Source organism: Sinocyclocheilus rhinocerous, unplaced genomic scaffold, assembly GCF_001515625.1.
Source record: "Sinocyclocheilus rhinocerous isolate Xijiao unplaced genomic scaffold, SAMN03320098_v1.1 scaffold400, whole genome shotgun sequence".
In the NCBI taxonomy this organism is placed as follows: Eukaryota; Metazoa; Chordata; class Actinopteri; order Cypriniformes; family Cyprinidae; genus Sinocyclocheilus; species Sinocyclocheilus rhinocerous.
The window spans coordinates 646,349-660,502 of NW_015666595.1; the positions used below are offsets into that span (position 1 = coordinate 646,349).

The 14,154-nt window shown below is 37.1% G+C and overlaps 1 protein-coding gene and 1 pseudogene across 1 annotated transcript in view; one reads left to right on the top strand and one right to left on the bottom strand.

The window, feature by feature from the left end:
• Window positions 1-2,675: 2,675 nt before the first annotated feature.
• On the bottom strand, window positions 2,676-6,211 carry LOC107732960 (paired box protein Pax-4-like; annotated as a pseudogene).
• A 6,052-nt stretch (window positions 6,212-12,263) lies between these two features.
• LOC107732977 (staphylococcal nuclease domain-containing protein 1-like) overlaps window positions 12,264-14,154 on the top strand; it is a 191,768-nt gene continuing 189,877 nt past the window's right edge. The window contains exon 1 of the mRNA XM_016544462.1: window positions 12,264-12,542. Within this exon, the coding sequence (XP_016399948.1) occupies window positions 12,465-12,542 (78 nt within the window). The 5' untranslated portion in view covers window positions 12,264-12,464. The remainder of the gene's footprint in view (window positions 12,543-14,154) is intronic.

Below are 14,154 nucleotides of genomic sequence, written 5' to 3' on the forward strand. Positions count from 1 at the left end.
TCATGACCCTTTAAATCAGCAGGGGTCGAAGGTCAAAGTTCAAACTGTTAAAAAGCAAACTGAATTCATAAAGCAGTTACTTGAGTCAGACGGGAGCAGGCAGACAGTATGTTGAAGCAATCATGGATGAGAGTCAGGAGAGCTTTCATGAATAAGTTGTTTCAGCTCCAGCTCCATGATGGATTTTCGCCGCCATGCAAGGTTAAACTAATACACCTGATTCAATTAATCCAGCGGCGGCTGATTATTGTTGAATCAGATGTGTTAGTTCAAGGCTGGAACAAATTATGTTGTTGTGGGGTCCCAGAGGACAAGAGTTGAAAACCACTGGAACAGACACAAGACGTCTGATCTTCTATAGGACTCCGATGTACAGTAAAACACAGAGGTTTTCCCTAAGGGTTTATGTGTTTGATCTTCCTAATGTTGAAAATAAACACAAACCTATTTAGAGTCATTGCATTCATATTAGAAAAAAGCCTGTGAGTTTGACCTCTGCATGTTTGTCAGTGTTGTCCAGACTCCCTGCTAGTGCTTGAAGCATTCTGGTTTGTGTCCAAGTGTTGATCTTGTTCATTCACCGTGTAGAAGTATGTGAGTTTAGGCCAATGCTCACAGGAGAGATTTCTTACCAGATGAACTGACAGAGGTGTTCTGAGTACTATAGTATGCACTCTCTCTTTCTCTCTATCTTTCTAAGTATTTCGTATATAAGACATTATGTAAGTAAATGCAGGTACTAGTGCCAGTGGCCTCAAAGGTAGAGACCGCCAAGGAAAACTGAATTGCAGGGTTCTTGGCGCATGTGCTGTCCACTAGGACTTTTATTTTTGTTGTGTACTTTTCTGAAAAAACACCTATTTCCTAATTTCTCAAGCTAAATTGCTTTTGCTGCTTAATGTAGAATGAAGGGGCCCTGACATGTTTCTTAGGGATTAAAATTTCCGTCGCTACGACGGATTTCCATCAGTTCATAAAGACACTCACTTGCTTCATTCCTGAATGATTCAGCCATTCGAACGAATCAATTGAATGAATGATTCAGTGATAAAATCAGTGACTTGCCGCCACCTGCTGGCGGATTTAGTTTCATTTTTAGCGTATAATTTCAGTTATTTGAATCATATTTCTGTATTCAAAATTTTATATTTAAAACATTAATCTCCACATGAATTTATGAATTTAATTGCACTCAGAGGTAGCATGAGTGCAATTAATCCAGTGCCATGTGGCATGGATATATGTGTCCGGACAATTTTTTTGTGAGCAGTGCGAGCAAGTTTCTGATGTGAATCCCATTTTAGACAGCCTTTCCCCAGTGTAGTGTGTTCTGTGAAGAGTCTTATACTGTATGAGCTGAAGGTTGGCGTTTTTAGTCATGGAATAAATATTTTTACAAATCTGAGTCCAGAAGTCGGTATCAGGAGCAATAGAAAGGTCTTCTTCCCATTTGATTGTTGGTAAAGTTATGATTTTATTTGAATTTGTTATAATTTTGTATATTTTGGAAAGTAATTTTTTCGGGGAGGATATATTAACTAAATCTGCTACTGCAGAAGGAAGGTGAAGATTGATGGTTCTGGTGTTGATTTTAGATGAAACAACTGATTTGAGTTGCAAATAGTTTAAGAATTGATTGCTCCCGATACCGTACTCCCGGGCTAAGTAGGAAAATGAAACCAGGTTGTTAGACTGAAAAATGTGATTAATATGTGTGATGCCCTTTTCTGCCCATTTATGGAAATTGAGAGTTTTTTTGTTGCTTGTGAAGTCAGGGTTGTTCCAAAGCGGGGTGAGGTTAGATGGAGCCTGATTGGAGTTTGTGATTTGGTGATATTTCCACCAGGCTGTCAGAGCCGAAGCTATTGTGCGATGGAACTTTAATCCCTGTTTTTACACTGCAAAATTACAGTGTAAAAATTATAAAAATGCATTATATATAGGTTTTCTGCAGGTCTTAAAAAGTCTTAATTTGCCCTTCCACAAATTAAGGCCTTAAAAATTCTTAAATCTGAGCCTAAAATTTTAAATAAAGTCATTGCATTAAATGTTGCGTACACTGCAAAAAATTTTAATCTTCCTCAATATTTTTCTTGCTTTCCAGTTAAAATATCTAAACATCCTTAAATTAGTGTACTCAACTTTTAAAAAAAAATTTATTTTATCTTTTCTTGTAGCACTTTGGTCGGCCTGCGGCCGTTTTTAAATGTGCTCAATAAATAAACTGAACTTGAACTTCTTGGTCTTAAAAAGTCTTAAATTAATATTCATAAACCTTGTATAAATACATTATAGTTTTAAAATATTTTGAGTTGCTTCTTTTAATTCATGTCATTTTAAGAATTTTTTATTATTTTATTGGAGAAAAACAAAGACTCATTAAAAACTTGATGTTTTTTCAGTGTATGTTTTGTTTGTTTTAAGCTGTTTATTATATATTTCCATTGATTTGACAAATAATTTTTCATTTGAATGGAATCAGACAATCTTTAAGTTGCTGGTCCATTTAATTTTTAAACCATTTCTTTCACTTAAATCATACAACCAAAATATCAAATACATGTTTTTAAATAACCTTGTTCATTTAGCAAGAAACAAACCCAATATTTTGTCCAAAAAAATAATAATTTTTTTTTTAAATGTAAAAAATTAATTTCCACATCAAGCGCCACTATTTATTTCCTTTGCTGCCCTCTACTGTCCACAACATCAATGTTCATGAATGTTCTATTTTGGAATTCATGAGAAGCCCACTGTGAATGATCAGCCTTTAAGATCCTTTCATCTGTGATAAAGGGAACAAATCGGTAAACTGATTCCTCATTACCATGGTTGCATGGCGGCATCAAACTCTCTGTGTGATCCAATGGACATGTTGACGCTGCATTTGAGTTCAAATGAGCCAATGGGAAAGTGCTCTTGTTTCTGTGATGGGCCAGTGGAAAAGCAGATTGTGAGTGATGAGCCATGTAACCGTCCAATGAGCTGCCAGATGTTGCTGACAACGAAATCAAAGCATTCCTGCTTCCCAGAAACCCCGGCCTAGTTACACCTGAGAACGAGACACCATTTATAATGCAGACTATGTAATTCTACAATTAAAACAAGACATCAGCACATACCCAGTGATCCACTTTGTTCTTCATTTTGTTCCCTCCTCATCCTCGCTCTGCGATTGGAGAACCAAACCTTCAGATGGAAGATCAAGATCAGGTCAAACATCTAACTCAAGCCCCTTTAAATATATGTATGCCAACTCTGGAAGCCTCTTTTTCATATGACAGATTATTACTTTTAAGGAACAAAAGCATTTGTTAGCTTAAATTTTAAAGCTGAATTGCCTTTATAGTGTTCTGTGGAAGGTTTGTCTCCTCAGACAGCTTTTCTCTGGTCAGCAGGTCTGGATAAAGCCCACGGATGAACTCTGAATAGCCAGAAATCAGAAGGGGAGACGTTATAAAGTAGTTCAGTATAACAGCACACGGATGACTGTGAACAGATAGTGAGAGATTAAAGTGATCACCTTTCTCTAACCTCTCGCACTGATCTGTGGTGAAAGCTGTTCTGCTGCGATGACAGGTGCTTCGCAGGTTCGTGTTCAATTGTTGCTGATTTGTCTGAGCTGTTGTGTGTAAACTCCTCTGCTCATCCACTTGTTCCTCTAGGGTGACAGGAAGTGAAAGAGGGAAGGTTAGTATACATATTTGATTCAAGACCTTTAAGTAGGATGAACACAGGTAGGACATTTACACTTAATCATCTTTTTCATTATTCTTCTAAACATAAGCAACTTTAGGTAACACTTTATTTCGATAGTCCACTTTAGACATTCTATTAACAGTAAGTAACTTTGCAACTACATGTCAGCTAGCAGTTAGTAGAGTATTAGTAGACTGTCTGCTTAATATCTTCTAACACTTTCTTTGTCAACATTCTACTAACCCTAAACCTACCCTAACAGTCTACTCTGAGAGTTAGTAGACATGTAGTTGCAAATTAATGAGAATTAGTTGACATGTAGTTGACATGTAGTTACAAAGTTACTTGTAGTTATTAGAATGTCTAAAGTGGACTAACGAAATAAAGTGTAACCCAACTTTATGCTAGACTTGTATAAGTAAAATAATAAAGCCTTCTTTTTGTATTTATCGTAAAAGTATCATCTGAATTTAATTTAATACACTATTATTCAACTGTTTTAGGTCAGTAGGATCTTTTTAAGAAATGTATACTTTTATTCAGAAAGGATGCTTTAAATTAATCAAAAGTGACAGTAAAGGCATTTATAATGTTACAAAATATTTCTATTTCAAATAAATGCTGTTCTTTTGAACTTTCTATTCATCAAAGAATCTTGAAAAAAAAATGCATCACAGTTTCTTCAAAACAATTACGCAGCACAACTGATTTCAACATTCTTAAGCACCAAATCAGCAAATTAGAATGATATCTGAAGGATCCTGTGACACTAAAGACTGGCGTAATGATGCTGAAAATTCAGCTTTATTTATTAGGAATCAATTATATTTAAAAATATATTAAAATAGAAAATTGTTATTTTAAATTATAGTATTATTTCATAATATGTTTACTGTATTTGTTTATTATTTTATTTTTATCAAATAGACCTAAATGCAGCCCTGGTGAGCATATGATATCTCTTTTAAAAAAATATTAAAACATCTTAATGACCACAAACTTTTGAATGGTATATTAGGCCCACTCACTGCCCCCGTAACACAGAAACCATTTACAGTGATTAATGATCAGAACATGCCACGCTTCACCTGTATTCACCCTATAGCATTTGAATTTTGAATGAAACAGATTACCTGTGTAACTGAGTTTTACATTTGGATATGAACTGGCCACCATGTCCACATCTAGATGAATCTTCTTAAGAATCCGGTTTATGGAAGACACCTGATGACATCATTTATTCATGAGTCATACAAACATTTTTTCCTGATCAATAAGAGCAAAAATGTTCAATACTTTTTTATAGGCTAGACTTGTGCATTTAAAGGAATAGTTTACCCAAAAATGAAAATTTGCTTAAAATGTTTTTTTTTCTTTTTCATCAGAACGGATTTGGAGAAATTGAGCATTACATCACTTGCTCACCAGCAAATCCTCAGCAGTGAATGGGTGCCGTCAGAGTCCAAATAGCTGATAAAAACATCACAATAATCCTCAAGTCTTCAGTCCATCAATTAATGTCTTGTGAAGTGAAAAGCTGTGTGTTTGTAATAACCAAATTCGTAATTAAGATGTTTTTAACCATAGTTTTTTGGACTCTCATTCTGATGGCACCCATTCACAGCTGAGGATCCATTGGTGAGCAATTGCTCAATTTCTCCAAATCTGTTTGAATGAGGAAACAAACTCATCTACATCTTGAATGGCCTAAATGTTAGTACATTTTCCACAAATATTATTTTTCATCCTTTAAAGGAAATTCTGTAATCATTTACTCACCCTCATGTTGAAGAAAGAATGTCATACAGGTTTGGGCTGACATGAGGGTAAATGATGTAAATGATGACAATTTAAATTTTGGGGTGAATTATTGCTTAAATTTTATGGTATGTGTCTATTCAGAAACTGTCTTTAAAAATTACATATTTACATATTTGAATTAAAACAGGCTTTTAATGTTAAACATGTTTGAATATTTGCTATTGACCAAGTAAAGAAAAAACAACCAAAATCAGTCGAGTTTTAACCTACACTGGGGACTTTATCTCCGCTGCATACTCGATCTGTAGCCAGTTTTTGTCGGATCTCCCAGGCGAAAAGAGCGGGGTTCTGCCGCTTGTGCTGCGCTATGATGGAGACGACATCAGGAGTCAGGAGTCTGGGTCTGCTGCCTCCCGTTGCTTTAGGACCAATGAACCCTGTGCGCTGAAACCTGCCCAAAATCGCACTGACGCAGCCGTTGGAGACCTGCACAGAGCACGCTGTTAATCCAACATGTTGATATTCAAATAAGCACGTGGTAAAGTGAGAATTGTAGGCTACTCAGTACCTTCAGTATTCTGGAGATCTCACACGGTCTCACGCCCTCGTTCGCGAGCTCAATCATCAGTCTCCGTTTATAGACGGGTAGAGGACGGCCGTTTAGAAACACACCGCCCAGCTGATTCACACTCCCTTCCCCTGACACATATTTATACACAAGCTACATTAGCCTATTGGGAGGTTTGCGCATTTATGATGAAGTGGAAATTCTTCCAGAATCAGCTGAACAACTTCACTCTCAGAAACAAGGTAAAACTGGAGCTGTACAATTTTAAAAGGCATTAACATATAGGCTACAACGTAGTTACTAATATCTACACTTTAGATACTAATAAGTACTAATATGTACCATTTAGGGGTAAATAAGGTAGGCTACAAATATGTACTTTTTGAAAGGGTACCGCACCTGATTTTCTGTACCTTTTTTTCCTGATAGTGTTGAAAAGAACAGTGCTAAAGTTTTATGTACGTTCAGAAGAATTTAGTCTGGTTCTGCATAAGTGAACGCTTCAGAGCCGATTTTACCGTTGTCATTACATAGCCTAGTTTTCTGCGTCTTTGCAGTAAAAACGCGGCTATACAAATGTAGGCTATATAAATATCATATATGCCATATAAAAATAGTTTTCAGAGTTTCATCTCAATTTATTAATCAGTAAAAGTCTAACTTTAGCAATTGGGGGTTGAAAATCTTTAGAAGAACTGTAATGATCAATTGCCAACCTTCGTTTCCCAGATCAGAATTTTCGCCGCACATCCCAACGGGCACCTGGCTGGGGGCCTTGCAAAAAAAATCATCAAAATTATATTTTAGTAAACATTTAATGTATTAAATTATCCTGAAATCTAATGCGAGAAAAAACACATTGCAAACCGAATGAGTTAAAAGCCGGGTGACCCTCTTCTTACAGCGGAGATGGTCTTATTCTTCTTGAAGGAGATGCGTCCCTGCTTGTGGCCCCCACTCAATGCCCCCGCGCGTGACTTCTTATATATAACACAGTGCCCTTATCAAGATGACGTACTGTCCACATAGGAAGAAAGTAAATACAGACTCTCGATGGTGACTGCTCACCAGTGACCACAAGGTTTGTACACGTTTTTGTAATGATGTTTAGAGTTAGACTGCAAGTTAGTCATCATAACGCGTTTTCATTTGTCACTGTGTGATCGAATTTTCACGGGTGAAATCCATCCAGTCATTTCAATTTGAATTGGATTTCGCACCGACTTCAAGTTCTGAGGAAGAGGTAACCATAACAACGTGATGCTCGTGCGCTCTCCATTCCATATCGAATGTAGTTATTAGTTTGAAAAGTGTTTTAGATAATTGAAGTGTATCTTACTGTGGTAGTGACGCTGGTGCACAAGACGGAACTCGACAGATTACGCACCCCAAAATATCTTTACATTTAATTCAGCACACGTTTAAAATTTTCTCAAAAATTCCTTTAAAAACAGTCGCTCTCTAAAATGTCACTGTGTAATTCCCACACTGTGTGCACCAACGGGAAGGATGCAGTGGTTTCTTACACTTACAGGTTCCAGGCATGCGCATATAGGCTATGAGAGGCACAACCATTTAGTGCTGGTACAAAGTAGGTATAAGACTTTTTTTCAACTTATGTTCAGTTAGCTAAACTACACTTGCATCTTAAATGGTTGATGGGTTTGAATCATCGCCTTTGCTGAGCGAACAGAGAGCAGCAAGTGTGGAGTGTCCAATTTCAGCACCACTCACTGAACAGGTCCCATGATGTTCTGAATGAGCGAGTGAAAGGAGTGCTCGCCAACATATGAAAGCAGTGAGCTTCCAAATGATATTTCTGAAATGGTAAACTCATTTATGAGCATACAAGCTCGATTTTACTTCTGTGATTCTCAAACGACTGGAGATTGAGGCTCTCCGGCGGTCACGTGACAGGCGCATCTTTCATCCTTCCACGCGACAAACGTAGGCTACATGTTAATCAGATTTAGTTCTTTTAAAGCAAACATTTGAAATCCTGCTCCAAAGACGACTGCCATATGGTAAAGTGCTTTTGATCAATCATAAATCCATCATGGAACCCCTTTTATTACATTTTCTTTCAAGCATGAACAAATAGAGTCAGAGGGGCAAATGTGAACCAATTGTGGATTTATTTATAAAAATAGTGAGTTGAAAACCCTCCCAGATGTCCCTTGTCTGGCCAGCAGATAAAATGTGTTGTAAACGTTTCAAAGGAAATATTTGGAGAGCAAATATTAGCGAGAGAGTATCCACACAAGCCTCATCTTTGGTCTTGCTCAATGACTAATTGGGCATCATTAGGTAAATCCACACAGATCGAAGATTGTGAAAATAAGGTTGGATTTTAAAATGCCATATGGTGCAAATTACATATTAACCACCTCTTACAGCATAATAATATCTAGGTCTAGACGGTCCGCATATAAACTCGACGGCCGGTTTGAACGCCAACATCTCCCTGCCAACGGGATCAAAAGACAAATAACATATGTATTTATTACTTTAAAGAGCTTTACGTTCTTTTTTTGCTCATTTTATTAAACGAAATTAGTTAAATAAACGAGTTGATGCTTCAAAAATTAGATAAAAATGACGAAATCCTCTCTTTGCGCAAATTTGTCTGGCACTTTGGGGATGTTTACAATTTGAACCTTTAAATCAAAACGATCTTGATATATTCACCGATCTTGTGCCATCAGAAATCAAGAAAGCAACCCAAATGATTATTTTTTTCCATGTTGTGCTCTGAATTATGACACTGAAATCTGTCGTTGCTCCCGCGTAAATGTGCACTTGGAGCTCTCCAAACGCGCACACGTGTTATGCACTATTCAAACAGCCATTCAGATACTGGGGTGCAGCTTTCAATTAGGAGAACATGAAAACTTGTTTGTTGGCACTAACTTTAAATCATGGAAATCTCCTTTTTAGTTCGCAACAAAGCTCATGGGTGTCTTACAAATAAGAAAGTGCACTTCTGTGCCAGTGCAAGATTGCAGATAAAGATCGAATCTCTTACATTTCCTCCCCAAATTTGTAAGTGAATTACATAATTGTTCAAAAACTTGCACCATACCATATCATATCCAAAGCTCTTGGTTACTCATGTATCCAGCATTGTAAGAGTGAGAGTTTTTTTTTGCAGGCTTATGTGAAGGGAATGATGTGATTAGGTTATTGTGCGCGCCTTGATCCGAGTATTTTAATGGACAATGAACGGCTAATGTTTCAATAGCTCTCTTATAACATAAAGCTGCAACCTGGTCCTTTTATTAATCAAGTAAATTGACAATCAAAAGGGTGAATTATAATTGTACGGTTGTGGGCGTGAGTAAATAAATGTCCAATTTGACTTTCAGTTCATATAATATGAAAATCCCTTTCATGAATTTTATTAGATAAAAATAAGCCCTATGCCTACTGTAAGGCCTTATTGTAAAATAAACTAAGACCATTTCATTTCAGGGCAGCATGGACATTTCTAGTTGTTCCATCAGAACGATTTTTCCAATGCATCTGGCTACTTCTTTTTAACATAAGTTCTTGATAATCATAAGAAAAAAGGGCGATTTCAACCAAGTCTCACGCATGCGCTTTATTCTAAGCATATAGATACGCCGCCGCGTAATACTGAGTTATAAATCAAAGCAAAACGTAATATTTGTCAAATGGCGTCATCTAGTGGTCAGTAAGCACTTCCGCAACATAGGTCTTCAACCCTGCTCCTGGGGACCCACTGTCCTGCAGAGTTCAGCACCAACCCTAATCAAACACACCTGAACCAGCTAATCAAGGACTTCAGGATCAGTTACATCAGTTACAGTTACATAAAGTCACATGCAAGGTGTGCTGAAGCAGGTTGGAAATAAACTTTGCAGGACAGTGGGTCCCCAGGAGCAGGGTTGAAGACCAATGGTCTACAGCAGGGGTCACCAAACTCGGTCCTGCAGAGTTTAGCTCCAACCCTAATCAAACACCTGAACCAGCTGATCAAGGTCTTACTAGCCCTGCGTCTCAATGTTCATACTATCCATCCTAAATAGTATGTGAGATTAGAATAAGTGTGTCCCAAAGCATAGTATGTTGAAAAGAGTATGCCAAAAGTCCCCGGATGGTCTGCTATTTCAGGTCGATTTTTGAAGTGTGGATCCGTGTACACTCTAATGGCTAAAATTGCAGAACTACAAACACGAATAAAACGCGTTAGAAAAACTACAAACGGCGGATGCGCGCGATCAACGGTTAGGTAAAGAGGTTTACAAAAAGGGGTTTGAGTTACTAATAATCAACATTTAACCTGGTAAAAAATATTTATTTATTGTTATCCGTGTTATATTTAATCTGCAACAGTAATGCGAACTTTTATAAACATCAATTTGGTCGTGAACTTTTAAATGCATCATTATGCAGAAAATATGAGCAGAGTTCTCGGCATGAAAGACCCGCGACTGGCAGATCAACGAGATACTTCTTTTCTCTCCAGTACGGTAGGAAGTTAAATTAAATGAAATGTGGAGGATGTTAACTGTGACAAGATGATTGACAGGCCAGTTTACAGTGTAACAGGTGCGACAGAGCGGTCCTTTAAAGACTCAATTGTGTGACGTGATAGTATGTCCCAAAGCTTGCCCAGTCTTCTACTACACACTCAAAAGTGTGTACTTTTTCTTCACCAAAAGAGTACATACTTTAAGGGCGTAGTATAAGTAGGCACAATTGTGTTACGTGATAGTATGTCCCAAAGCTTGCCTAGTCTTCTACTACACACTCAAAAGTGTGTACTTTTTCTTCACCAAAAGAGTAGGCCTACATACTTTAAGGGCGTAGTATAAGTAGGCACATTGAGACGCAGTCTCCTAAACTCTGCAGGACACTGGTCCTTCAGGACCGAGTTTGGTGACCCCTGGTCTACAGTGCTCCATTGACAGATCGAGCTTTCATTTCATTCATACAGTAGGCCTATGTAAGTCTTTTCATCAATATCGAATCATGAATGTCAGTCATGATGCATGCACAATTATGAAACCCACCGAAGTAGTAACTAATTAAAGAACGTAAAATCAAAGTAAAGTGGTTTCAGTCTCGGTATCACCGTGACACATCCAACAAGTTATTACACACTCTGCACAGTTAATCATGCTGCTTGTACATTATTGCTTGTATGTTTGTTTTTTTTAATTTGTAAAAAAAAAATCGAATTTCAAAATCCAAATTACAATGAATCAATGCAACACTTAAATGTCTCAACGTCTCATAATAATAATAAAAATAAATTATATATTATGCGGGAGACCTGTAAATTAAATTACACATTTAAATGAACAAATCATGCATTTTTTTGACGTTTTATGGATTGAAAATACTTATCAAAATAAGGATTACAAGAGTTTTATGTTTAAGGCACTTATAGTTAATAGTGTCAATAGTGACTATTGTGATTTTTTAAATTGGATAATTTCAATTTACAAACTCAAGTGGGTACAATATCTTTCATATAGCCTAGGCATAAAGATCTGATGCTTCTTTACGTGCGCTCTCAACCAGTGATGCATTGGAGTTACGTCTGTCTCATTTTCATGTTGAACACAGAAAAGTATAGATAGATACTGTAGATAGATAGATAGATAGATAGATAAAATAAATAAAATAAAAGATTAAATTATAAAGTTAAAAGAAATGCAGCGAATAATAAATAAAGGGGAAAAAATGAACACAAACATAAATTCTGGGATAAATTTAATTAAAATTACACTTATTTATTTATTTATTTATGTTCCTGTGGCTCAGTGTTAGAGCATTGCGTTAGCAGCGCAAAAGGCCGTGGGTTCGATTCCCAGGGAACACACATACTGGTAAAAAAATGTATAGCCTGAATGCACTTTAAGTCGCTTTGGATAAAAGCGTCTGCATAAATTAAATTAATTAATTAAATTTAACTTAATTTAATTTCTGCAGGTTTGGGCCTCCAAATTTATATCTCCAGTTATATCTAGGCCTATATCTTTAGTGTACATATGCTTATTCAAAGTCTGCGCCAAGTAATATATAGAAAACAAGTATGAATGAAACAGTAGCCAAGTCAGAAAAAAAAAAAAAATAATTTAAGGGGGTGCGTTGTGAATAAGTGCACACGCTTTTTTTCAAATCTGTGCTGACGTGTCACACCTCCCCACTCACCGGATGTCATCACTCGCACTCTAACGTCACAACCAAATCGCCAGCGCACGAGTGTGACGCTGTGACCGAGGAAGTGCAACATTTCGACGTGTACATCCTCACACTGTGCTTCCGGTTAAGCAAAGCGTGATCAGTCGTGCTCAGTCTCTCTTCCCTTCCTCGGCTCACAGTAGAGGCGTCTCGTAGGACTCTCCCGGTTCCTTTACCTCTCTCTCTTCCCTCCCTAACGGAATACTCATTCAGCCCAGCGGACATGGCATCTGCAGTAGCGGCACAAGTTCAGTCCAACCCAGCTTCAGCTCCGCAGCTGCAGAGGGGAATAGTGAAGATGGTAGGAGAGCACACGGGACACAAGTATTGGTCTGGGGGTGCTGGCTAACTCACTAGTGCTCATGGGGGAAGAAGTGATTGCTAAGACTTCAAAAGTTCATATTTTGTTAAAGTCAGGCATGCATTCTGCAGCTTATTGCTTTTCATTTAGTTCTTTTGACTTTTGGCTAGTCTTTCCGTTGTTTTCATGAGCAGCAGAGATTGAGAGAAGTTGAGCGGTCTTCAGCTGTGATCCAGATGACCAGTTATGCAACATTATAGTCAAACTTTTGACATCTTTCATTTGCTGTTGTAAATGATGCCAAACATTATTATATACCAGTCGCTAAGTCTAAATATTTTGCAGCTACAACTCAATATTTGTAAAGAGGCACACGTTTCATAACAAACGCTGATAGTTTGTTAAACACTCCTCTATCAAAGCTGAGCTTTTTAAACCGTTCTAGAGTTTGTTCTACACTGATTTAAACCAAAAAGCTAGCGCAAACCACAGAATTGCGGGTTGAATTTGCGGTTAAACGGCGGGTTTCATCAATTCAATCTAGTGACTCGAAACTTTTGAATCGGTTCACCAGAAGATTCATTCTCTGATACGGTCAGGTTGCGGCGCATGAGTGTTTTGTGCGTTACAAGAGTGTTTAATGAATAATTCACTTGCTCGATCGATTCGATTAAAAACGTTTAAGCCTTGCAAAGTGTTTTTCCAAACGCTCCATGAAAACAAACCGGGACAGGCTTTATTAAATTTAATTATGAGTCATATTATTTTTTTATTTTAATATTTTCACTTGTTTATTGTTACAGCCTTTCTTTATGATGATGAAACGCAAAATGAATGTATCCTGTTCCGCCAAAATAATCACTGTTACTACATTAAAACCATGCTAACTAATTAGCCAAAACAATAAAAAACAGTTAAAGGGGTCATATGATGCGATTTCAAGTTTTCCTTTCTCTTTGGAGTGTTACAAGCTGATTGTGCATAGATAAGATCCCTGAAGTTGCAAAGACTAAAGTCTCAAAACCAAAGAGATATTCTTTATCAAAGTTAAGAGACACAAACCTCTTTTCACTGGTTTGAAGGAGATACCTTATGAATTTGACTTTTTATATTGATTTTATAGATAGAATTCATAATTAAGAATTTAAGTTCAGTTGAATACTTTACATAAATATAGTCAGTTCCATGGGGTTAATATATCCCCCTAATAAAACTACACTTGAATAAAGTGGTTCCCATTGTAAGTTATTAATGAAATGTCACGGCCTGTCTCGTATAGCTTTGATTTTGCCTAAACATTAAATTATACTGTTTAAAATGAACAGAGTACTTCCCAGTCTTGCTCAACTCCTTGTTAAAGGGGTCATATGATGCGATTTCAATTTTTCCTTTCTCTTTGGAGTGTTACAAGCTCTTGGTGCATAAAGAAGATCTGTAAAGTTGCAAACACTAAAGTCTCAAAACCAAAGAGATATTCTTTATAAAAGTTAAGAGTTAACCACACCCTCCTAAAACGGCTCGTTCTAACACGCCCACACATTTCTACCTCACTATGTGGGAAGATTTACATAACGCCGCCCAAATGTTCACGCAAAAAAAGAAGGCGTAACTT